This window comes from Canis aureus, chromosome 26 (genome assembly GCF_053574225.1).
Source record: "Canis aureus isolate CA01 chromosome 26, VMU_Caureus_v.1.0, whole genome shotgun sequence".
Taxonomy (NCBI): domain Eukaryota; kingdom Metazoa; phylum Chordata; class Mammalia; order Carnivora; family Canidae; genus Canis; species Canis aureus.
The window spans coordinates 26,721,779-26,745,227 of NC_135636.1; the positions used below are offsets into that span (position 1 = coordinate 26,721,779).

Genomic DNA, 23,449 nt, shown 5'->3' on the forward strand with positions numbered 1-23,449 from the left:
CTGGCTCCACACCGCATGGAGACCCATGCAGAGCTCAGTCTCACAACTCTGAGATCATGACTTGAGCCAAAGTCAAGAGTTGAATGCCCAACCAACTGAGCCATGTAGATGCCCCTATTGCTTTATACTTTGATGTTACCTAGAATATCCTCAAAGAAGAGGCATGGCAAGTGATATTATTTATATCCAGATAATAACATATTTTGTTGCTCAAAAGTGATGAAATTAACCTTTGTAAAGCCTCATGCTGGCATAGGGTATTGCCTTTTGAGGATAGTATCATACAAGCTTATCCTAATCTTTTTTGGTAAAGAAGCCCATTTTATTGTTTTCTTAAATTTATTTTATTATTATTATTATTATTTTTAAAGATTCATTTTAGTTGAGAGAGAGAGTGAGCGTGTGAGTGGGGGAAGAGGAGAGAATCTCAAGCAGATTCTGTGCTGAGTGCGGAGCCAGACACCAGGCTTGATCTCAGAATCATGAGATCATGACCTGAGCCCAAATCAAGTGTTGGACACTTAACCAAATGAACTACCCAGGTATCCCAAGTCAATAAGCCCATTTTAATCAAAGAATTCTATAAAATCTCAACCAACCATATAGTACACGAGTCTTAAGAGATTGCTACTGGTTGATTCTGTGGTTTCTGTTCCATGTTTGTTTGTTTGTTTATTTATTTTAAAGATTTTATTTATTTATTCATGAGAGACACAGAGAGAGAGAGACAGGCAGAGACATAGGCAGAGGGAGAAGCAGACTCCATGCAGGGAGCCTAACATGGGACTCGATCCCGGGTCTCCAGGATCACGCCCTGGGCTGAAGGTGATGCTAAACTGCTGAGCCACTGGGGCTGCCCGTGTTCCGTGTTTAGATTGTGAAGCCTACAGAAAAGGGACCTAGTGTCCTATAGATTTCTTCAGAATTTGGGATAATGTTAATGTCTTCATTTCTCCATTTTATATATAATTACCTTTCATCCTGACTGAATTCTTTTTTTTTTTTTTTTTGGACTGAATTCTGAATGGATTTTGGAAGTGATGGTTTAACAGGAATTCAGCTGCCCTCAGAGTTAGACAATCTGGATGGTTTATTGCTTTGTTTCATTTTTACAGCAGGTACTTCTACCACTCAAAATCTCAGCTTATTGAGAATAACCATATCCCTCAGGCTTCTTGTCATAAAGGGCCAAATGGGATGGTATGTGACAGTACAGTAAATGATAATGCATTGTGAAAATGCATAATAAGAGGTAAAACATTAGTGCCATTAATTTCAGATCTCTGAGTTATCTGAGTCCAGAGTTGCCTGATCTGGAAAGGAATGGCAGATGGTGGGCAGCCCGGGTGGCTCAGTGGTTTAGTGCTGCCTTTGGCCCAGGGCGTGATCCCAGAAACCCAGGGTTGAGTCCCATGTCAGGCTCCCTGCATGAAGCCTGCTTCTCCCTCTCCCTGTGTCTCTGCCTCTCTCTCTCTCTCTCTCTCTCTGTGTGTTTCTCACGAATAAATAAATAAAATCTTTAAAAAAAAAAAAAAAAAGATGGCAGATGGGTTAGGAAGGTGTAGATAGTCATACAAATTCCTTCCTCCTATTTTATTTTCACATGGTTTCACTGGGTAGGCTGAAAGATGGCCAAAACTTCTTTGACACAAAATAGTTAAGAGTCAGTAAGGCCTTAGTTTGTAATAATAATTTTTCCATGGAGGTGTTGCTTTATCACAAACATATGTTTTAATTTTTGATATCTTATCCCTTAGCCATTTTTCCCTAAAGACACCCAGCTATTCTTCTCTTGACTTTATAACATCACTGTATGTTGAATTTAAGTAATGGCCCAAAATAGTCCTGTATTCATATGCGTTGTCTTCTTTCTTTCTAATTTTTATGATTCCCAGTTCATTTTTAAAAGTTAACTAATTTTGCTGGATAATAATTTGCACATTGTAAATATACAGTCTGATCAGTTTTGACAATACATACCACCATGCAACCATAAATCTTACAATCAAAATATATAGAACATTTCCATCACTTCAGAAAGTTCTCTCATTCTTACCCTTTATAATCAATCTGTATTGCCTCTTCTACCCCCCCCCCCTTTTTTTTTTTGGTTCTTCTACCTTCTCACTCTCTCATCTCCCACCCACAGACAACCACTGTTCCAATTCCTGTCACCATCAATAAATTTGTCCTGTTCTAGATATTTTTATAAATGGAATTATACAGTACTCTTTTATATCTGACATCTAACTTAGCATGTGTTTTTGAGATTCATACTTGTCATTGTGTTTATTAGTAGCTTGTTCCTTTTTATAGCTGATAGTAAGTTCTACTGAGTCGGTATGCCACGATTTATTTATCCATTCACCAGATGATGGGCATTTGGGTTGTTTCCAGTTTGGGACTGTATAAAGCTGCTATGGATAGTTGTGAGGACATGTATTTCTTTTGGGTAAATACTTTGGAGTACAACTGCTGGGCCATAATGTAAAATGTATATTATAAGAAATAGCCAGAATGTTTTCCAAGGTGATTTATCTTCCTACTAGCAGTATAGGAGAGTTGTTTTTTTGTTTGTTTGTTTTAAAGATTTTATTTATTCATGAGAGACACAGAGTAGAGAGAGAGAGAGAGAGAGACAGGCAGAGAGAGAAGCAGGCTCTATGCAGGGAGCCCGACTTGGGACTTGATCCTGGGTCTCCAAGATCACACCCGGGTCTGAAGGCAGGCGCTAAGCCACTGAGCCACCCGGGCTGCCCTAGCATTATAGGAGAGTTTCAGTTGTTCTGTATCCTAGCTAACTCTTTGGTATTGTCAGTTTTTTCAATACTTCATTTTTAATTTTCATTTTTCTGAGGCCTAATGATGTTGATCCACATTTTCATGTGATTATTGGCTATTCATATATTTGCATACATAGCTGATGCTTTTTTAGTCTGGCTCCTTGCAGTTTCCCCTGGGCCTGTAAAGGTTAGAGGTCAGCCAAGACTTAGGGTAGAGTTTATACTCAGCTAAGTGTTCATCCTCTCTGTGGTTCTCTTGCTTCTGGAGTCTGTCTCTAAATTTTCAGCCCTCTGCCAGCTCCAACGTTTGTCTACTGACACCTCAAGTTAGTTAGATGTTAACTTTGTGCCATCCTACTAAATACACAGTGGGGGGATCCCTGGGTGGCGCAGCGGTTTAGCGCCTGCCTTTGGCCCAGGGCGCGATCCTGGAGACCCGGGATTGAATCCCACGTCAGGCTCCCGGTGCATGGAGCCTGCTTCTCCCTCTGCCTGTGTCTCTGCCTCTCTCTCTCTCTCTCTCTCTCTCTCTCTGTGTGACCATCATAAATTATAAATAAATAAATAAATAAGTAATACACAGTGGGGAATACACTTAATAAAAACAGCAAACTCCTCAGGTTTTAACTAGTGCAGTTATGTCTTTGAAGGATGGGCAGCTCACCAGTTTCTGCTTGTCTTTTTGCCAGGCCCCCTAAGTCTCCCCTAAAGACACATGGTTTAACAGTCAGGCAGGAATTTGTACAGAGTTTTTGCTCAGATTTTGAGTGACATCTTTTCTGTAGCGGTTTCACTTCTGGGATTTTCCTTTATTTTAATTTTATTTTTTTTATTTTTTTTTAAGATTTTATTTATTTATTCATAGAGACACAGAGAGAGAGGCAGAGACACAGGCAGAGGGAGAAGTGGGCTCCATGCAGGGAGCCCGATGTGGGACTCGATCCAGGGTCTCCAGGATCATGCCCTGGGCTGCAGGCAGCGCTAAACCGCTGCACCACCGAGGCTGCCCTGGGATTTTCCTTTAAATTTCCAGTTGTACTGGCCTTGAATTCTATCTTCTGTTATCTCTAGCCAGTGAGACTGAAATTTTCTGCTATTGGAGCTGCTACGTTTGGGGAGTACCTCAGGCAAAAATGCTGCTAACTCATAATTCTTAACTTTTGCAGTGGCTGTTTTTCATGGATAAATGTTCCTCTATTTTCTGCCTGCTTTTGGTCACTTTCCAGTGCCTTCAAATAGGTGTATTTTTGTATTTTGTCTATGTTTTATAATATGCACTCTTCATTACTCATTTAATACATCCATTACTTCATTCCTTAATTCAATAAATTTGCTTTTCATTACTCCATGTATTTTTTTTATAAATTTATTTTTTATTGGTGTTCAATTTGCCAACATATAGAATAACACCCAGTGCTCATCCCGTCAAGTGCCCACCTCAGTGCCCGTCTCCCAGTCACCCCACCCCCCGCCCACCTCCCCTCCATGTATTTTTTATGAGTACTTTCTTTTATTTATTTTTTATTTTTTTTTTTAATTTTTATTTATTTATGATAGTCACACAGAGAGAGAGAGGCAAAGACACAGGCAGAGGGAGAAGCAGGCTCCATGCACCGGGAGCCCAATGTGGGATTCGATCCTGGGTCTCCAGGAGCGTGCCCTGGGCCAAAGGCAGGCGCCAAACCGCTGCGCCACCCAGGGATCCCGAGTACTTTCTTTTAGAGATTAATATGAAATATATCAGATGAAAGATAGACATTTAGTTAGGATTTGCTTCAAAATCTGGGGAGTGGATGGAGAGAAGACTGATACATGATTGGCTATGAGTTGATAATTTCTGAAACTGATTGAGGAGTATTTAGAGTTCGTTATGTAATTCTCTTAATTTTAAAAATATGCTTGATATTCTTTGTAATAAAGATTTAAAAATTGATACTCTATACAATAGCATAAAAGCCTGAATATGTAATAATAAGTCCTTACTGTGTTTAAGACTTTTATAAAGAAAATGTTCAGAGAAATTAAACAAGATCTAAATAAATGGCAGGGCATACCATATTTATGGATTAGGAAACTCAGTATTATAAAGATGTTGATTCTCCCTAACTAATCTGTAGATTCAGTGCAATATCCATAAAAACCCCAATGATTTTCACTTTGGACATTGATAAGTTGATGCTAAAATTTATTGAGAAATGCAAAGGTCTAAGAATAGCCAGATACTTTTGAAGTGTCTATTACATGGAAAGGCATATTATTATGAAGCTACAGTAATTAAAGCTTTATGATGTTATTCAAGAATTAATGAGACCAGTGGAATCAAATAGAAATTCACGCGGTGAATTTATATGGACGTGGTATATGACAAAGGTGCAGATCTGTGGGGAAACACTGCTCCCTCTCCCGCTTTAGTAAACAATGCTTGGCCAGTGGATCTCCAGACAGAACAGAATGAAAGTTGGTCCCTGCCTCACTCCATATAAAACAGTCATTTTTTTTTCAAGTTTGTTTATTTATAGTAATCTCTATACCCAACATGGGGCCCAAACCCACAACCCAAAGATCAAGAGCTTCATGTTCCTGACTGAGCCAGCCAGGCACCCTTAAAACAGTCAATTCTAGGTGGAATTGTAGATCTACATATGAGAGCTAGAGCTCATATAAGGAAATATAGGAGAATATCTTTACGACCTTGGAATAGGGGAAGATTTTTCATTTATTTGTTTATTTTTAAATATTTTATTTATTTATTAATGAGAGACACACGGAGGCAGAGACACAGGGAGAGGGAGAAGCAGGCTCCATGCAGGCAGCCCTACGTGGGACTGATCCCAGGCCCTCAGGGCCACGCCCTGGGCTGAAGGTGGCGCTAAGCCGCAGAGCCGGGCTGCCCGATTTTTTTTTTTTTTTTTTTTAAATAGAATACAGAAAAGCACTGAGCATAATGGAGAGGGTTATTGATGTATTTGAGACATTTATCTAATCAAATGATACCATAAAGAGTAAAAAGCCAACCCCCAAGTGGGAGAAGATACTTGTGACACATAAAACTTACAAAGGGCTTATATTCTTAGTATTCCTAATAATCAGTCAGGAAAGGATTGACAACCCGGGTGGAAAAAAAAGACTTGAGCTATAGTACTCTGCCAAAGAGGATATCCAAATGGTCGATAAACATGTGAAAAGTTGCTCTATCTCATTGGTAATCAGGAAAAAGCAAATTGAAACCACAATGAGATTTTACTGCATACCAGCTAAATTAAGTCATTGACAATATCAAGTGTTCAGGAGGATGTAGAGCAATGCAGACTCTATAATATAAACTTGCCAGGGTAAACATAGATTGGTATAAGCACTTTGGAAAACAGCTTTAGTTGATAAAACCAATGTCCTTATGACCTAACAGTGTTACAACTTACACCCAACAGCAGTGTGTGCACCAAGAGACATACATGAAAACTGATAAATAGTGGTACATTCCTACAGTGACTGTTATACAGCATTGAAAATCGGTGAATTAAAGTTATGTGAATCAATGTAGTTAAATCTCACAAACATAATGTTGAGTGAAATAAACCAGACAGAAAAAAATATTTGTAGTAGTCTGATTATATTATCTAAAGGGATTTTTTTTTTTTTTGGTTGTTGTTATTCTTTGTTTTCTTTCCAAACTAATGTACCATGTTTATGGAATGCATGCTAAATAGCAAAACAATTTTTTTTTTTTTTTTTTTTGCAAAACAATTTTTAAAAAAGTATTGATTACTATTAAACAAGTCAAGATAGTAGCTGATGCCAGCGTTCTGTTTCTTAGCCTGGATGGTGATTTCATGAGTTTTCACTTTGTAATCATTTAGCTTGATTTTTATTTTGTGCTCTTTTTGGTATATGTTATATTTTACCAAAAAAGGGGGAGTATGGCTTAAATAAAGGAGAGAATAAACACCTTTGTCAATGATCAGACCTGCTCTCAAATTTCAAGTCTCACAGCAATTAGCTGTGTAATTAATAGGGTCAAGTCACTTCATCTTTTTTGACTTTTACCTATAAAAGGAGGGAACTATACTAGGTGATTGTCAATACCTTAAAATCTGCTTCATTTAAACACCAGCATTTTATGATGAAATTTCTAAAGCAACAGTAAGACAAGAGATTAGGTTTTTAGAGTGGAAATAATACCATTAAACCCTTTGTAGCCCTGGGCAGCTTGACATACTTTCACATTTGTGGAGCACAATTGCCTATCTGTAGTAGAAATATTCATTTCAGATAAATTTTGTCAATTCCTATATCATAGAAGATCTACTAGACTCTCTGCTCAGAAAGATTTGGAACAGAAAGAAAAACATGGGAAAATGAAAGCCAAGAGATGTGCTACTCCTGCAATCATCCATGAAATTCCACCCTCCAAAAAAATGAAAGTGTAAGTAGCCACAGCTTCTCTTAGTTGGCATAGGTTTTACTCCTGTTTGCTCCTATGGTTAATAGCAAGCAGAATATGTTGTGCTTGTTCTTATTATTTAGGAATGTATTTTGCTATATGGATGCTATATGAATTCAGATATTTATATGAATAATAGCCTATTCAGGTAGAGTGGTTTAAAGAATAGTGATTTATTTGCTTCACAGAAGTTTGTGTTGGCTCTGGTTCAGTGACTGAACAATGCTAGGGCAGCATCTCTGTGTAATTTTTTTTTGAGTAACAAGTATGTTACTCAAGTGGCAGCTCTGTGTTTCTCAGCTTCTTCTTTGTGCCTGTTGCCTCATTGTCACAAGATAACTGCTATATTTCTGGTATTATATCCATGTTCCAGGAGTAAAAGGAGGGTATGGTAAAGGAAGAGGGGCAGCACTCATATCACAAAAGTGAAAATTTTCCAAAAACTCTGCTTATACTTCAATTGCCCTACTGTGTCACTTAGATTTTCCCTAGTTGGAAGAGAAGCTGTTGAAACAAGTACAGTGCTTTTGCCTGCTGTACCTGCTGTCCCAAACAAAATTTGAGTTTATTAATAGGAAAGAAAGTAGAATAGACATTGGGAAAGTGGTTAACTATCTGCCATTTGTGCATTTGATGATGAGCAGTTGGAATCCCTCCTCATCCTCCTGAACTATCATCAGACAATTCATACCTTGACTTACATCAGTGTTCTCAAAATTTACCCATTATATCCATTGGTACATATGATCTTTTTTTTTTAATAAATTAATTTTTTTATTGGTGTTCAATTTACCAACATACAGAATAACACACAGTGCTCATCCCGTCAAGTGTCCCCCTCAGTGCCTGTCACCCACTCACCCCCACCCCCTGCCCTCCTCCCCTTCCACCACCCCTAGTTCGTTTCCCAGAGTTAGGAGTCTTTATGTTCTGTCTCCCTTTCTGATATTTCCCACACGGTACATATGATCTAATGGTTCTATTGGAGGAATCTTACGGTTAAGATACGCTTATTGTCCTAAAGAATGAGAAAATTTAAGCCATATGTGGTAGATTTGGGGAGGAGAGTACAGCAGGGTTAGGGAATTGAGAGTATTTTATTTTTGTCCTTTTGAACTCAAGTTCTAACAATAAAAAGAAGCCAGAGGAAGAGGAAGAAGGCAGCGCTCATCAAGATACTTCTAAAAAACATGAGTCTTCCCCAGAGAAAGCCAAGGGCAGACGAACTGTGTCTTGTATACAGCCTGTGAGGTATGTGTGCTTTTTTCCTGAATTTAAACTTTAGAGTCAATAGAGTAAAATTATAAGTGAGTGTGTCTACAATCTGGAGCACAAGGAGCTTGGGAAACTCATAAAGCTAAACCATGGTAAGATGAATTGTATACCTTGGGAAATGCTTGTTTTACATTGAGAAAAATATACTATTAAAGCAAATTAAGAGAAATATAAAAGGAGAAAGTTAGTAAAGGTTCTTACTACCTGAATGGAACAGTTTTTATTTTGCCAAGCTCCCTCTGGTCTTTATTCAAGCAAAAAATATATTTTCACAATCATTGTATGAGCAACCTTTGGATTTTGTTTTCCAGATCCAACCTTTGGAATCTGTTTCTGTTGCTTGCCACAGTTTTTTTTTTTGTTGTTTTTTTCCCTGTACTACTATAAAATCTTCACATTTATCCTTTTTAAATAGTTAGTAGTCTATCAAATTTAACCATTTCCTGTTGAAAATGCAGTGACCAGTTTTTCACTATTACAAATAATCAGCGAATATCTTTATTGGCAGGGACTTTTCTTTGAGTACTCTCTTCAGGCTAAGAAAGAGAAATCCATTAATTAAAGAGTCTGACTAGTATTATGGCTATTGATATTAATTGCCAATTTTACTTCTTTTTGTAATTTTAATTTTTTAATACATATATATATTTTTAGAGTGGGGAGGAGCTGGGAGGCAGGGCTCGATCGCACAACCTTGATATCATAAGCTAAGCCAAAATCAAGAATTAGATAATCCAACAACCTGAGCCACCCAGGTGCTCCACCAATTTTATTTCTGAAGTGAATGTATGAATTTACAGTGCCATTAGCTTTGGATGGATATTTTTATTTCCTTGTACTCTCATCCACACTGAATTTTTATTTTTATTTTTTTTAACATTTAAAATTGTTTCAAATTTGGGGCACCTGGTTGGCTCAGTCAGTTAAGCATTTGCCTTTAGCTAGGTCATAATCCCAGAGTCCTGGGATTGAGCCCTGCATTGGGCTCCCTGCTCAGCGAGGAGTCTGCTTCTCCTTCTTCCTCTACCCCTCCCTCTGATCATGCTCTTTTTTAACTCAGATAAATAAAGTCTTTAAAAATAAATAATAAAATTGTTTCAAATTTAATTGTGATATAATGTTGACGGCATCAACTTATTTTAATTTTTATTTGATTCCTGACAGGATTATATTACTGTTATTGTAAATATCTTTTCCATAAACCCTCTTGGGTGAATTATCTGTTTTCTTTTCTATTTACCTTTAAGTAGTCTTAGTGATAATCTCATTGCTAAGAATGGCTACTCTAAATTGAACTTTTACTATGTATCAGGTACTTTGGAAATATCTGATTTAATAGTCACATATATTCTATGAGGATAAATATTTATATTCTTCATCTTACAGTGGAGTTTACTGAGGCTCAGAGAGATTAGTTTTCTTAAGATCACATAGGCAGAAAATGAAATGACAGGGTTGGGATTTGAACTCTGGTTGGTTTCACTCTTAAGCCTGTCTTCTAATCACTGTATATTTTATCTATTAGAGACTTGTGTCATATTTCTTGTAAATATTTTCCCCATTCTACTGGTATCTTACTTTTTCTTGTGGCCTAAAAGCTAATCACTGTATAATCAAATTTATGTCTTTTATAGTACCTTTTGTAGCCTATTTTATTATTTTTATTTTTTTAAAGATTTTATTTATTTATTCATGAGAGACACAGAGAGAGAGAGAGAGAGAGAGGACTCGATCCTGGGTCTCCAGGATCAGGCCCTGGGCTGAAGGCGGCGCTAAACCGCTGAGCCACCCGGGCTGCCCTTTATAGCCTATTTTAGCTGTCCTTTTGAAAAATTTTCAATATTTTGGTATAAATTGTGATCTTGGTTTTTTTCTTTCATAATGTTACCTAATTAAGTAGTGTTACTTTAATTTTCATAGTGTTACCTAATTAAGTCAATATCAATTTACCAGATAATAGTTTTTTGTTTTAATAGTTATTTTATCACAGGTTAAAAATCTAATCTATGTGGGATGCCTGGGTGGCTCAGTGGTTGAGCATCTGTCAGGGCATGATCCTGGAGTCCTGGGATCAAGTCCTACATTGGGCTCCCTACAGGGAGCCTGCTTCTCTCTCTGTCTGTGTCTCTCATGAATAAATAAATAAAATCTTTATTAAAAAATCTAATCTATATAATACCTTTAAACTGTTTTGAATCATGAGCCTCTTTCTTCTCTCCTTTCTTATTTCCTTTACTGGTTTGTCCCTTAGGCAGAAGACTCTAAAAAGTACTGAGGAGCAAGAGTTGGAGAAGAGAATGAAAATGCAACAGGAGGTGGTGGAGATGCGGAAAAAGAATGAAGAATTCAAGAAACTTGCTCTTGCAGGAATAGGTCAGCTTGGCTTTTGTTGAATCTGATTTATGAGGGGTGCTTCTCATAACATTGGTAGGGTTTTTGAAGTCTCTAAAGGGAAAAAGGCTTTCTTGGTTAGTTGTCAGTAAAAATCTGTGTTTATTAGAAATGACCAATATATCTCAATGACCATTCCCTAGAATGTTTTATATACATTAGACCAGGGTCCCTGGCTGGTCAGTCAATAGAGCATGCAAGTCTTGGTTTGAGGGTCATGAGATCAAGCCCCAAGTTGGGTGTAGAGATTACTTAAAAAAAAACAAAACAAAACACAACAACAAACTATCACATTCACCAGGCCTTTCCTTTTTATTTTTATTTTTTTTAAAGATTTTATTTATTTATTCATGAGAGACACAGAGAGAGGGAGAGGCAGGCTCCATGCAGGGAGCCCGACATGGGACTCGATCCCAGGTCTCCAAGATCACACCCCCGGCCAAAGGCAGCGCTAAACTGCTGAGCCCCCCGGGCTGCCCTACCAGGCCTTTCCTAAAGTGCACTGTTGCTCTCTGTCTCTAAGTGAGTGCCTCTAAGAATCCTAAGTGAAAATTCTGGAGAACTCACACCCTTCTTTTGAGGCCTTTTCCATGAGACCTTCCCTCATTTCTTCAAGTAAAATGAATTCCTCCTTTTTCTTCCTAATTCATTTTCTTTGTATTAGGAAAAGAAGGGATTAGGATTAAGACAGAAGATAAAGCCATTGGAAAAGCTTTCAAAAGAAAGCTGAGTGAGTCCAGTTGTAGCTACAGAGGAAAAGTAGGACTGAGGGAGCCAGAGGGGGAGGTGTCAGAGTTTTTTTGCTTTGCCCTGTCTGGAATAGAGTTATTATTGGCATCAAAGCTATAAAGCCCTGCTTTATAAATCACCCCTGTAGTTTATAAAATTTCCTTCTTAAGACATATTTAGTTAAATGTGCTTTTCAAGTCAGTTCATAGCTTTTCCTGTCAAAAGAACTCCAGTTACTGTGTCTCCAGAGCTATGACCACACCTGGGAGTTGGGGTTTTTCTCCCCTTGTGCTACCTCCTTACAATATGCATCTGACCAAAGGTCCTCAAACCAATATTACTCAGTAAGGCCCACATAGTAGTGTCCCTGATGACTGTTTTGGATGATGTGTAGAGTTGAACAAAGTTAGATCCATGGTGATAGAAATACTGAAAGGACTGGTTAAAGGGGATTTACCAGTATTCTCTATTCTTAGTGTTACCTGTATGTTTTACTCTGCTTCTCACTCAGGGCAACCTGTGAAGAAATCAGTGATCCAGGTAACCAAATCAGTTGACTTCCACTTCCGCACAGATGAGCGAATCAAACAACATCCTAAGAACCAGGAGGAATATAAAGAAGTGAACTTTACATCTGAACTGCGAAAGCATCCTGCATCTCCTGTAAGTTGATGGGTTTGATGGATGTTCTTGTTACTAGTTCAGCAAGGATTTCAGGTGTAGTAGTTGTGGTCACTAGTTCTAATAATATAATTGAAAGAAGCATTTAAAAAAATTAATTATTTTAAAAAGATTTTTATTTATTTATTCATGAGAGACACAGAGAGTGAGAGAGAGAGAGAGAGAGAGAGGCAGGCAGAAACGCAGGCAGAGGGAGTAGCAGGCTCCATGCAGGGAGCCTGACATAGGACTCGATCCTGGGTCTCCAGGATCAGGCCCTGGGCTGAAGGCGGTGCTAAACTGCTGAGCCACCCAGGCTGCCTGTCTGAGAAGCATGTTTTTTAGTTAAGATAGATCTAACCCCTCACTTTATCCTATTAGTTATGTGATCTTGGAGAAACTGCTCTGTTTTTCTGGGAAGCATCTTATGAAGTTTCTGTGAAAAATGAATTAAGAATGTATATAAAGCACAGAATTATGTGTGACAAACTGTAGGTATCAGCTTGTTGCAGCTTGTGCTGTTGAAAAATTCTTGGAAAAATTCTTGAAAAAATTTTGTGTCTGCAGAGTTGGTGTACAATATATGATAGGGCTTATGGGAAAAATGATGTTGGGGCAGACCACTCAAGTCTAACAGAAACCGTAAGAATCCTAACTGAAAATTATAGTACTAAGAATTTCTACTTGGATTTGCAGTGGGCGTCATCACTTATTGAAGTCAGCCCTTTGCAGTTTGAAACCCTGGCGTTGTGCTTCTTCTGTTGAGATGTAGACCCTTAAAGAGTTTTGTTTCCAGTCAGAGATTAATTTTATGAAAATTAATCATCCAAGGACTAGGCTTCTTCATCTCTTAGTTTTGGGGAGGATGTCTGGAGATTTTGATTCAGGTAGCTACCTGGCCTAATCTAGACCTAGAGCCCAAATCAGCTTTTTCTTAATGGGATTGAGTGTGAGGGCAATAATACCTTTGCAGCTTTTTGTTTTCCTTCTAATTCTCAGAAAACTTGTTCTTGCTGGCTTTAAAACATTGACGTGCTTGGGAAAAATCGCCTTATTTACTATTGCAGAACAGACACTTTTTTTTTTTTTTAAAGATTTTATTTATTTATTTATCCATGAGAGACACAGAGAGAGAGAGAGAGAGAGAGAGAGAGAGAGAGAGGCAGAGACACAGGCAGAGGGAGAAGCAGGCTCCATGCAGGGAGCCCAATGTGGGACTTGATCCCGGTTCTCCAGGATCATAACCTGGGCTGAAAGCGGCGATAAACCGCTGAGCCACCTGGGCTGCCCAGAACAGACGATTTGTTAAGTGCTAGATCCTTTCTCCCTTTTTTAAAAGATGGGAATAGACTAGTTTTAACCTTTGCTCAAGGACTGACAAATTTAAGAATAATAACCTTTGCTTCACCACAGGGCTTTTTTCTTTTGATCCTCTGTGCTGAATATGTGGCTTGTGGTAGATCTGAGCTCTTCCATAACACTTCATTTGGAGAACAATTTCTTTCTTTACAGGCCCGAGTGACTAAGGGATGCACCATTATTAAGCCTTTCAACCTGTCCCAAGGAAAGAAAAGAACATTTGATGAAACAGCTTCTACATATGTGCCCCTTGCACAGCAGGTTGAAGCCTTTCACAAACGAACCCCTAACAGATATCACTTGAGGAGCAAGAAGGATGATAGTAAGTTTCATACCAATATTATAGCTGGCTGGAGCCTCCCCTAGAATTCCCTTTGCTTACACAAATTTGCCTTTAGTTGAAATCCTAAGATTTTAAACTGAAGTATGGTATGTGCCTATATGCAGATAGCAAATGTACCATTGAGCATCTTTGAACTCCTCCACCCGACCCCTGGCTATCAGTGTACTTCTACGCATTAACCACCTTGAGCCTCTTGATTAGTAATTGGCCAGGAATTACACCTTTGCCATGTGTCAAAGTGTTATGGTATAGTTACTTAACCTATAGACAATAAAAGCATTCCAGTTTTTCAGGGTTGTGTGCTTTTGTTTAGCCATTTAACAGGCTTTACCACTAGAAACCAGGCACTGTTGGGAGTAGGGGATAATAAGCAGTGAACAAAATGGAATTGGTGCTGCTCAATATCAAGTTTCTAACTTAGAGAAACAAATAGATCATTACAATATGGTAAGTACTAGGGACACCTGGGTGGCTCACCAGTTGAGCATCTGCCTTCGGCTCAGGACAACTATTTTATACCACTTCTATTTCTCAAACTTCTTTACCTTCCTTCTTGCAGTAATTATTTTCATAAAGACAGAAGCTAGGAGATTAGAATTCTCTCATATGTTCATCCCAAACCTACAAACCTGCCAGCATTTACACCCACTCCTCTCTCTTCCACCCTCCCTTCAAAGAACAAACACTCCACCTGAGCTTAAGTATCCTTTCCCTACCTGCCCACGCAGGTATCAATCACTGCTTATCTCCTTTCTGCCCTGGATCTTCAACTTCTTTCACTGCCAGGGACACAGCACAAAGACATGCCCTACCTATCTCCCACCTCTCTTGACTCTTGCATTTCCCTCTACATTCATAGCACTTACATATTGTTTTGTTTTCGTTTTAAAGATTTTATTTATCCGTTAATGAGATTTTTTTTTAATTCATGATAGAGAGAGAGAGAGAGAGAGAGGCAGAGAACACAGGCAGAGGGAGAAGCAGGCTCCCCACAGAGAGGGGAGCCTGATGCAGAACTCCATCTCAGGACCCCAGGATCACAACCTGAGGCGAAGGCAGACACTTAACCACTGAGCCACCCAGGAGCCCCCAAGTATAGCATTCCTTAATACTGTTATTATGTTCCAGTAGTCATTCATCAAATTTTAGATTAGAAAAATAATGAAAAAATTTTTTCTAATAGAAATTTAAATGTTAAATATGACTTTCTAAATAATATATAACTTTTAGAGTCTGATATACCCTGCTTTTAAAGAATCTTGGTCCTGGCAAATAGAAAAATTTTTTGCAATTTTTAAAAGAAATTTTAATTCCAGTATAGTTAACATATAGTGTTTTATTAATTTCATGGGTTCAATATAGTGATTCAACAATTCTATGCATTACTTGGTGCTTATCAAGATAAGTGTACTCTTAATCTCCTTCACCTGTTTCACTTATTCCACCCCCCCCCCCACCTCCCCTCTGGTAACCGTGTTTGTTCTCTGTAGTTAAGCATCTATTTCTTGGTTTGTTTTCTTTTTTCCTTTGTTTTGTTTTTTAAATTCAACATACAAGTGAAATCTTATGGTATTTGTCTTTTTCTGACTGATTTATTTCACTTAGCATTATACTTGAGATCTATGTTGTTGCAAATGGCAAGATTTCCTTTTTATGGCTGAGTAATATTCTGTTGTGTGTATAAGTGTGTGTCTCTGTGTGTATACGTGTATATTATGTCTTTATCCATTCATCTATTCATGGACACTTGGGCTGCTTCCATAATTTGGCATTGTAAATAATGCTACAATAAACATAAGGGTATGCATATCTTTTTGAATTATTGTTTTTGTGTTCTTTGGGTAAATACCCAGTAGTGGAATTACTGGATCATGTGGTAATTTTATTTTTAATATTTTGAGGAACTTCCACACTGTTTTCCATAGTTGCTGCACTAGTTCACTAGTTTGCACTCCTACCAACAGTGTATGAGGGTTCCTTTTTCTCCACATCCTTGCCAGTACTTGTTTCTTATATTTGTTTAAGATTTATTTATTTATCTGAGAGGGAGAGAGAATATAAGCTGGAGTAGGGGTGGAGGTAGAAGGAAACAGGCAAACTCCCTGATGAGCAGGGAGTCCGACATGGGGCTTGATCCCAGTACCCCAGGATCATAACCTGATCTGAAACCGAAACCAAGAGCCCAACATTTAACTGACTGAGCCACCCAGGAGCCCCCTCTTGTGTTTTGTTTTGTTTTTAAGATTTTATTTATTTATCTGACAGAAAGCGAGAGTGCACACAAGCAGGGGGATGGGCAGAGGGAGAGGGAGAATCAGGCTCCCCACTGAGCAGGGAGCCTGACTCAGGACTCCATCCCAGGACCCTGGGATCATGACCTGAGCCGAAGGCAGATGCTTAACCAACTGCGCCACCCAGGTGCCTCCTCCTTCCTGTGTTTTTGATTCTAGCAATTCTGACACATGTGAGTTGATCTCTCATTGTGGTTTTGATTTACATTTCCCTGATGAGGAGTGATGTTGAACATCTTTTCATGTGTCTGTTGGCTATCTGTATGTCTTCTCTGGAGAAATAATTGTTCATGTTTTCTGCCCATTTTTATTTTTTATTTTTATTTATTTATTTTTTAACGATTTAATTTATTTATTCATGAGAGATACAGAGAGAGCCAGAAACATAGGCAGAGGAAGAAGCAGGCTCCTTGTGGAGAACCCGATGGGGGACTAGATCCCAGACCCCGGGATCACGACCTGAGCCAAAGGCAGACACTCAACCACTTAGCCACCCAGACATCCCAATCAGCCCATTTTAAAATTAGATTATTGGGGGTTTTGGGGTTATAGAAGTATTTATATGTTTTAGACACTAACCGTTTTTTGGATATGTTGTTTGCAAATATCTTCTCCCTTTCATAGGTTGTTTTTTAGTTTTGTTGTTTCCTTTGCTGTGCAGAAGCTTTTTATTTTGATAGAGTCCCAATAGTTTATTTTTGCTTTTATTTCCCTTGCCTCACAAGACATATCTAGAAAAATGTTGCTACGGCTGATGTCAGAGAAATTATTGCCTGTACTCTCTTCTAGGATTTTTATGATTTTGGATCTCACAGTTAGGTCCTTAATCCAGTTTGAGTTTATTTTTGTGTATGGTGTGTTTTTTCCATTTTTTATTTAAAACTTTATATAGTTATAGGGCAGCCCCGGTGGCACAGCGGTTTGGCGCCGCCTGCAGCCCGGGGTGTGATCCTGGAGACCGGGGATCGAGTCCCACATCGGGCTCCCTGCATGGAGCCTGCTTCTCCCTCTGCCTGTGTCTCTGCCTCTCTCTCGCTTTCTCTGAATGAATAAATAAATAAATCTTTAAAAATAAATAAATAAATAAATAAATAAATAAATAAATAAATAAATAAAACTTTATATAGTTATAAATAATGGTTATATGTATACTTGAAGGCTGGCTTATTTCTAAAACAAATAGATTTGGTTTCTATCTTCTGCTGTTATGTGATCAGATCTAAATTAGAGGATTCAGTCTACATAATTATGAAGATTAACAAGGTTGCCCTGACAAGTGAATTAACGTTTTCTGTGAATGGTAGTGGTGGTGCTTTGACATAGTTTTTTTGCTTTCTCTATTTGACTTTCTTTGAGAGGTGATCTTGATGTTTTGATGTAGATGCTTTTAGGGAATTCACAAAATTGGGAGTTATTACTTGATCTTTAGAAAGGCCTTTTTTTTTTCTTAAGGTTTTATTTATTTGAGAGGGAGAGAGAGAGAAAATAAGCAGGGAGGAGAGGGAGAAGCAGGCTTCCCATGAGCAGGGAGCCCAATGTGGGGCTCAATCCCAGGATCCTGGGATCACGACCCAAGCCGAAGGCAGACACTCAACCGACTGAGCCACCCAGATGTACTAGAAATGCCTTATTTTTTAAAGCTGGAATAAGCAAAAATCTCATGTGTCAGTAAAGGCAAAGTAGTTGGCACTGTCAATAGAAGGGCAGTAAGTACATGCCTTTCTAGTAGTACATCAGACACAAATGGATTTTAAGTTCAGAAGATGATAGTTCCCAAAGACTACCTTCATCATACCCCTCAATAAAGAGTCACAGGCAAGAAGGGGCTGCATATTTGTCAGGTTGGCTGACATGAGCTGAGCTGAAAGTGGAGGGCAGCCACTCTGATTTGGTATCACAGGCTGCTAAGCTGAATCAGCACCTACAGCAAACAGAGTCTTGGGGAGCTAGGTGAATATCTGTTATCTTGCTTTACAGCTCTGTTACCCTCCAAATCTGCTGGGCTCAAGATATCCAGAGACCCACAGACTCCTGTGCTGCAAACTAAACAGCGCACAAGGCCTGTGACCTACAAAAGTGCAGCAGATCAGGAGGCTGAGGAGCTTGAGAAACTGCAACAGTAAGTTCCATCAGCAATATTTGAGGAAGAGTTCCAAGAACCTGCTTTCTTTTCATTTCTATAATGGGGATAGTTGCTGCTTTTCTTGCCATGGGAATTTATGGCATTTAAGTTATAGGCTCTCTATAGTCTGTCCCCCCTGCCTCAATGATTAAAAAATTAGAAGTGGGAATATGGAGATATCCTGGAGTATAAACTGTTAAAAAACGAATGCAGAGGTTGGGGTGGGAGAGGACATTCCTTCTGAGGAAGGAATCAGTCAGAAGGAATGTCCTCTGAGCTTCATTTAGGTAGATTCCACCCTTTATGGCTACTCAAGATCTCATTCCAGCTATAATAATAGGTGGAGGAAACTGGAACGTAATATGGTCAACTCTGGAGTTTGTCTCCTGTATCCTTCTTTCATTACTTTTTGTACTTCTTTTGAGGAGGAGCAGGTTCCTCTGGGAAAAGAAACACCAGTCTTTAATGTGCTGGGAATGTTAGGACTGGCTCCTTTATTCTTTGCTCTGGAGGTAGAGATAGTGGCTATGGAGAGAGTCAAAATTCTGCTGTGCTTGGGTCATTGTAATAATTACTATTTTTCTATTCTGGCTTACTTTGTAGTTTGTGTAGCTTTTATTTTGTTAACAAAATTTCTTTTGGTGGTTGTCATTTAAACTCTTATCTTACAGATACAAATTCAAAGCACGAGAACTTGATCCCAGAATTCTTGAAGGCGGGCCCATCTTGCCCAAGAAACCACCTGTGAAGCCACCCACTCAGCCTGTTGGCTTTGATTTGGAAATTGAAAAGAGAATCCAGGAGCGGGAATCAAAGAAGAAATCAGAAGACGAACACTTTGAATTTCATTCCAGACCTTGCCCTACTAAAATCTTGGAGGATGTTGTGGTAAGAATGGTTGAGGCTCTGCATGCTGGTGGAAACATCCTGCTCGTGACCAAATATCCACCCATTCACAAATGTTTGAGTAGGTAACTATGATCAAAGCATCATTTTAGGAGCTGTAGGTGATACAGAGACATATCAGAAGTGGATTTTGCTCTCAAGAAACGCGAGTAAGGGAGACAACTATGTGTAAATAATATAAAATTAGATAAAGTGTTCCATGAGAGGTGGCAGTTAAAAGTACTATAGGAACTCAAACCAGACAATGATTTCTTCCAGACCGAAGGTTCAGGGAATGCTTTGTGGAGGGAGCATATGGCTTGGGCCTGAGCCTTCACCACATGATCCATATGTTGCCACTGTCATAATAGCCAACACTTTCACTAAGTGCCAGGCACTGCTCTAAGCCCCTTCCATGTATTAACCTGTTCATTTTGACCACAATGCCTTCAAGTGATTTACTATAATCTATCACTGGTTTCAGATGAGGCAGTTGAGGTTTAGAGAGGTTATGTGGCATTCTCCTGGCACTCAGCTAGTGAATGGTGGAGCAAGGATAAGAATTCAGGCACTCTGGCTCTGGAGTTCATGATCCTAACACTTCATTATATTGCCTCTCCATTATATGGTGAATTTGGACTTGTAGAAATGCAAATGAAATGGACTAGCAGAGCATTTGAGGCAGTGGAAGTAACATAAAAGTCTGAAGGTGGGAATAATGATGAGGGGTTACTGGAAAGTGAGTGGGGTCAGTTAAGTTAGAGAAAAGAAGTATATCAAGAGGAGCAAGTGGAAACAGGTCAGAGAAATGGGTTGTAGTGTGCTGGTGGGCTTATAGTCAGGATTTTAGAGAAAATGTACAATAAGGAAGAGATGCCATAGTCAAAGAATAAGTAATAGAGTTCATCTACATAAGTGCAAAGATAGGTTTTAGATAATTTCTGTGCAGATCGGGAAATAACCCTCTTCCTTCATTGGACTGACTGATACCCAGGTATTAAGAATTCTCTTCTCGCATTTTCTTTTTGCTTGCCATTTTGATTCACCATGATTTTAAGTGGAGAGAGTCCACAGTATTTTACCTTGGACTGTGTACTTAGTTCTGTTTACTCTGTTTTCTTAGCACTAGGTCAAAAGCATCATAACACATAGAAATAGTTCTTCCCCTCTTCCCATCTCTTCTTTAATCTGTGAGCTTTTTGCATATGAGACCTCTTTTTTTTTTTTTTTTAAGATTTTTATTTATTCATTAGAGAGAGAGCACGTGAGTGGTGGAGAGACAGAATGAGGGAGAAGCAGACTCCCCACTGAGTTGGGAGTCTGATGTGAGGCTCAATCCCAGGACCATGACCTGAGCCAACGGCAGACCTGCAACCAACTAAGCCACCTAGGAGTACTGTTTTCTTTCTTTGATGCACAAAAGCTGTAGGCCTAACTTTGTTACACAAACTTTTTTTAAAATTTAATTTAAATCCAATTAATTAATGTATAGTGTATTATTAGTTTCAGAGGTAGAATTATTAACGAACCTTTTTTTTTTTTTTTTAAGATTTTTATTTATTCATGACAGAGAGAGAGAGGCAGAGACACAGGCAGAGGGAGAAGCAGGCTCCATACAGGGAGCCTGATGTGGGACTTGATCCTGGGATTCTGGGATCACACCCTGGGCTGAGGGTGGCACTAAACCGCTGGGCCACCGGGGCTGCCCCTGTTTACACAAACTTTTAAGAAATCTTTTCCCACCCAGGTGATCACTCTCCAAATCCTATGCTGCATTTGTCATTACTCACTGATGAAATGTTCTGAATACAATAAGGGAAATACAGGTTGTATACAAACTTCAGAATCCTAGAGCCTAGCAGAAGGGCTCAACATTTTGTTTTACTAGAAAACCAAGGCCCAGAGAAGAGAAATGACTTCTTCAAGTCTTCTGTAACATGCATTTGGCACCTTGCTTTTAGTAATATCTATTTCTCCAACCTCCTTTTTCCCCTGCTACAAATTTTTGGTTTTTATTTAATTCACTACCACCCTTTTGATTTTTATTCTTCTATCTCATATACCAATATTGACTTTTTATATAGTCTTAAAATCAAGTCATTTTTGAAGTTATTTTATTTATTTCTTTTATTTATGATAGTCACACAGAGAGAGAGAGAGAGAGAGAGAGAGAGAGAGAGGCAGAGACACAGGCAGAGGGAGAAGCAGGCTCCATGCACTGGGAGCCCGACATGGGACTTGATCCTGGGTCTCCAGGATCGCGCCCTGGGCCAAAGGCAGGCACCAAACCACTGCGCCACCCAGGGATCCCTTGAAGTAATTTTAAAGGGAATATTTAAATCACTATGTAAATTGAAAACCAGTATTTTTGCCATGAGTAACAATAGTAACACTTAATACATAAAGCTTATTATGTGCCAAGTTTTATTCTAAGCTCTTTAGTTTCTATTATTTATTTAATTCTCATAATAATCCTGTGAGATAAACACTATGGGTCTTATTATTAATCTGTTTTAAAGTTAGGAAATATAGAGGTTAAATAACTTGCCCAAGATCATAAACTAGCCAGTGGCAGAGCTGGGACAGATACTAGGTGGTACAGTTTCAGGGTTTGTGCTCTTGTATTTTTTTTTTTTAATTATTTATTTATTTATGATAGTCACACAGAGAGAGAGAGAGGCAGAGACATAGGCAGAGGGAGAAGCAGGCTCCATACACTGGGAGCCCGACGTGGGATTCGATCCCGGGTCTCCAGGATCGCGCCCTGGGCCAAAGGCAGGCACCAAACCGCTGCGCCACCCAGGGATCCCGTGTGCTCTTGTATTAAAATAGAAGATACTTCTCTAAATAGAAAGATCTTAGGAAATATGTGACTGTTAAAGAAAGTACTCTGCATCCCAGCTAACATCCTCCTCCATATTATTCTTACCTGAATCTTATTTTTAGAAATGCTAATTGAGGAAATTGGCTGGCAGTTTTTTTACTTTGGATGTGCTAGGGTGAAGTGGTACATGTGCAAGGGTGCCTAGAGTTCTGTAAGAGCTAAGTGAGATCTTAGAGTAGCCTTGTACCAGGTTTGCCTTGTTGAGAATTCTGGATAAACAGATCAGCAAAGCACTAGGTAAGTAAGATGCAACTGAATTGATGTGTGGTATGTGCTCCAGGGAAGTGTTTGCCAAATAGCTGATTCTCAGAATCCTCTGGGGATCTTATTACATAAACAGACTCCTGGGCCCCACCCCTGGAGTTTTGATTTGTTATGTGCAGGATAGTTAGAGAGAGCCCCAATGAGAACTTGGTGTCTGACATACAGTAAGCAGTCATGTTGTTAATAGTAATAACTGTCCTTAAAAAAAAAAAAAAAAAAATAGTAATAACTGTCATTTTGTCGCATGCTTACCTTATACCAAGTGTTCTGTGTAGATTATTGTACTTATTTCATGAAACAATTCTTAAGAGGTAGGTTTTATCTTTAGTCCTATTTTTCAGATAAGGAAGAGACATTTAGGTGTCTAGTATGCAGAACCAGGATTTGAAGCCATCATATTCTGGAGCACTGTATTATTCTACCCCACAGTGCTGACTTACCATCATTTATTTTAGCAAACTCAGTTTTTGAGTTTGACACTGGCTGCTTATAATTCTCCCTTCTAAAATTTCTAGTGATTTCACTTCAGCTATTGGTTTCTAGAGAAGCAAAGCATAGGAAACATTAGGTGTCTTCTCTCTCACCCCCTTCATTTTTTAGAAAAGAGAGGCTGTGAGAGCGGCTTGCTCATAGAACCATTTTTAAAAGTTGGTGGCAGGGATCCCTGGGTGGCTCAATGGTTGAGCGTCTGCCTTTGGCTCAGGGCATGATCCTGGGGTCCTGGGATCGAGTCCCACGTTGGGCTCCCTGCATGGAGCCTGCTTCTCCCTCTGCTTGTGTCTCTGCCTCTCTCCCTGTGTCTCTCATGAATAAATAAAATCTTTAAAAAAAATAAAATAAAATAAAAGTTGGTGGCAGAATTGAGATTAGGTCCCTTAACTTCTAGTTCTGGACTCTTCCACCAGAACAGAAGAGCTTGCTTCCCAGGGCCCAGATGCAGCATATCTGTTTGCCACCATTGTTCTTCATTGGTGTCTCTTCGGTGCTGAAGCTCTTTCCATGGGTCCTTATGGTACTTCTTG

The 23,449-nt window shown here is 39.0% G+C and overlaps 1 protein-coding gene across 10 annotated transcripts in view; it reads left to right on the plus strand.

Annotated features, from left to right (window-relative positions):
- TPX2 (TPX2 microtubule nucleation factor) overlaps nt 1–23,449 on the plus strand; it is a 74,249-nt gene that overhangs the window by 31,965 nt on the left and 18,835 nt on the right. For all 10 annotated transcript variants that reach the window (XM_077872632.1, XM_077872635.1, XM_077872636.1 and 7 more), the window contains 7 exons: nt 7,081–7,206; nt 8,347–8,475; nt 10,751–10,872; nt 12,131–12,282; nt 13,792–13,960; nt 18,250–18,391; nt 19,066–19,282. In XM_077872632.1, coding sequence (XP_077728758.1) covers nt 7,081–7,206; nt 8,347–8,475; nt 10,751–10,872; nt 12,131–12,282; nt 13,792–13,960; nt 18,250–18,391; nt 19,066–19,282 — 1,057 coding nt within the window. The remainder of the gene's footprint in view (nt 1–7,080; nt 7,207–8,346; nt 8,476–10,750; nt 10,873–12,130; nt 12,283–13,791; nt 13,961–18,249; nt 18,392–19,065; nt 19,283–23,449) is intronic.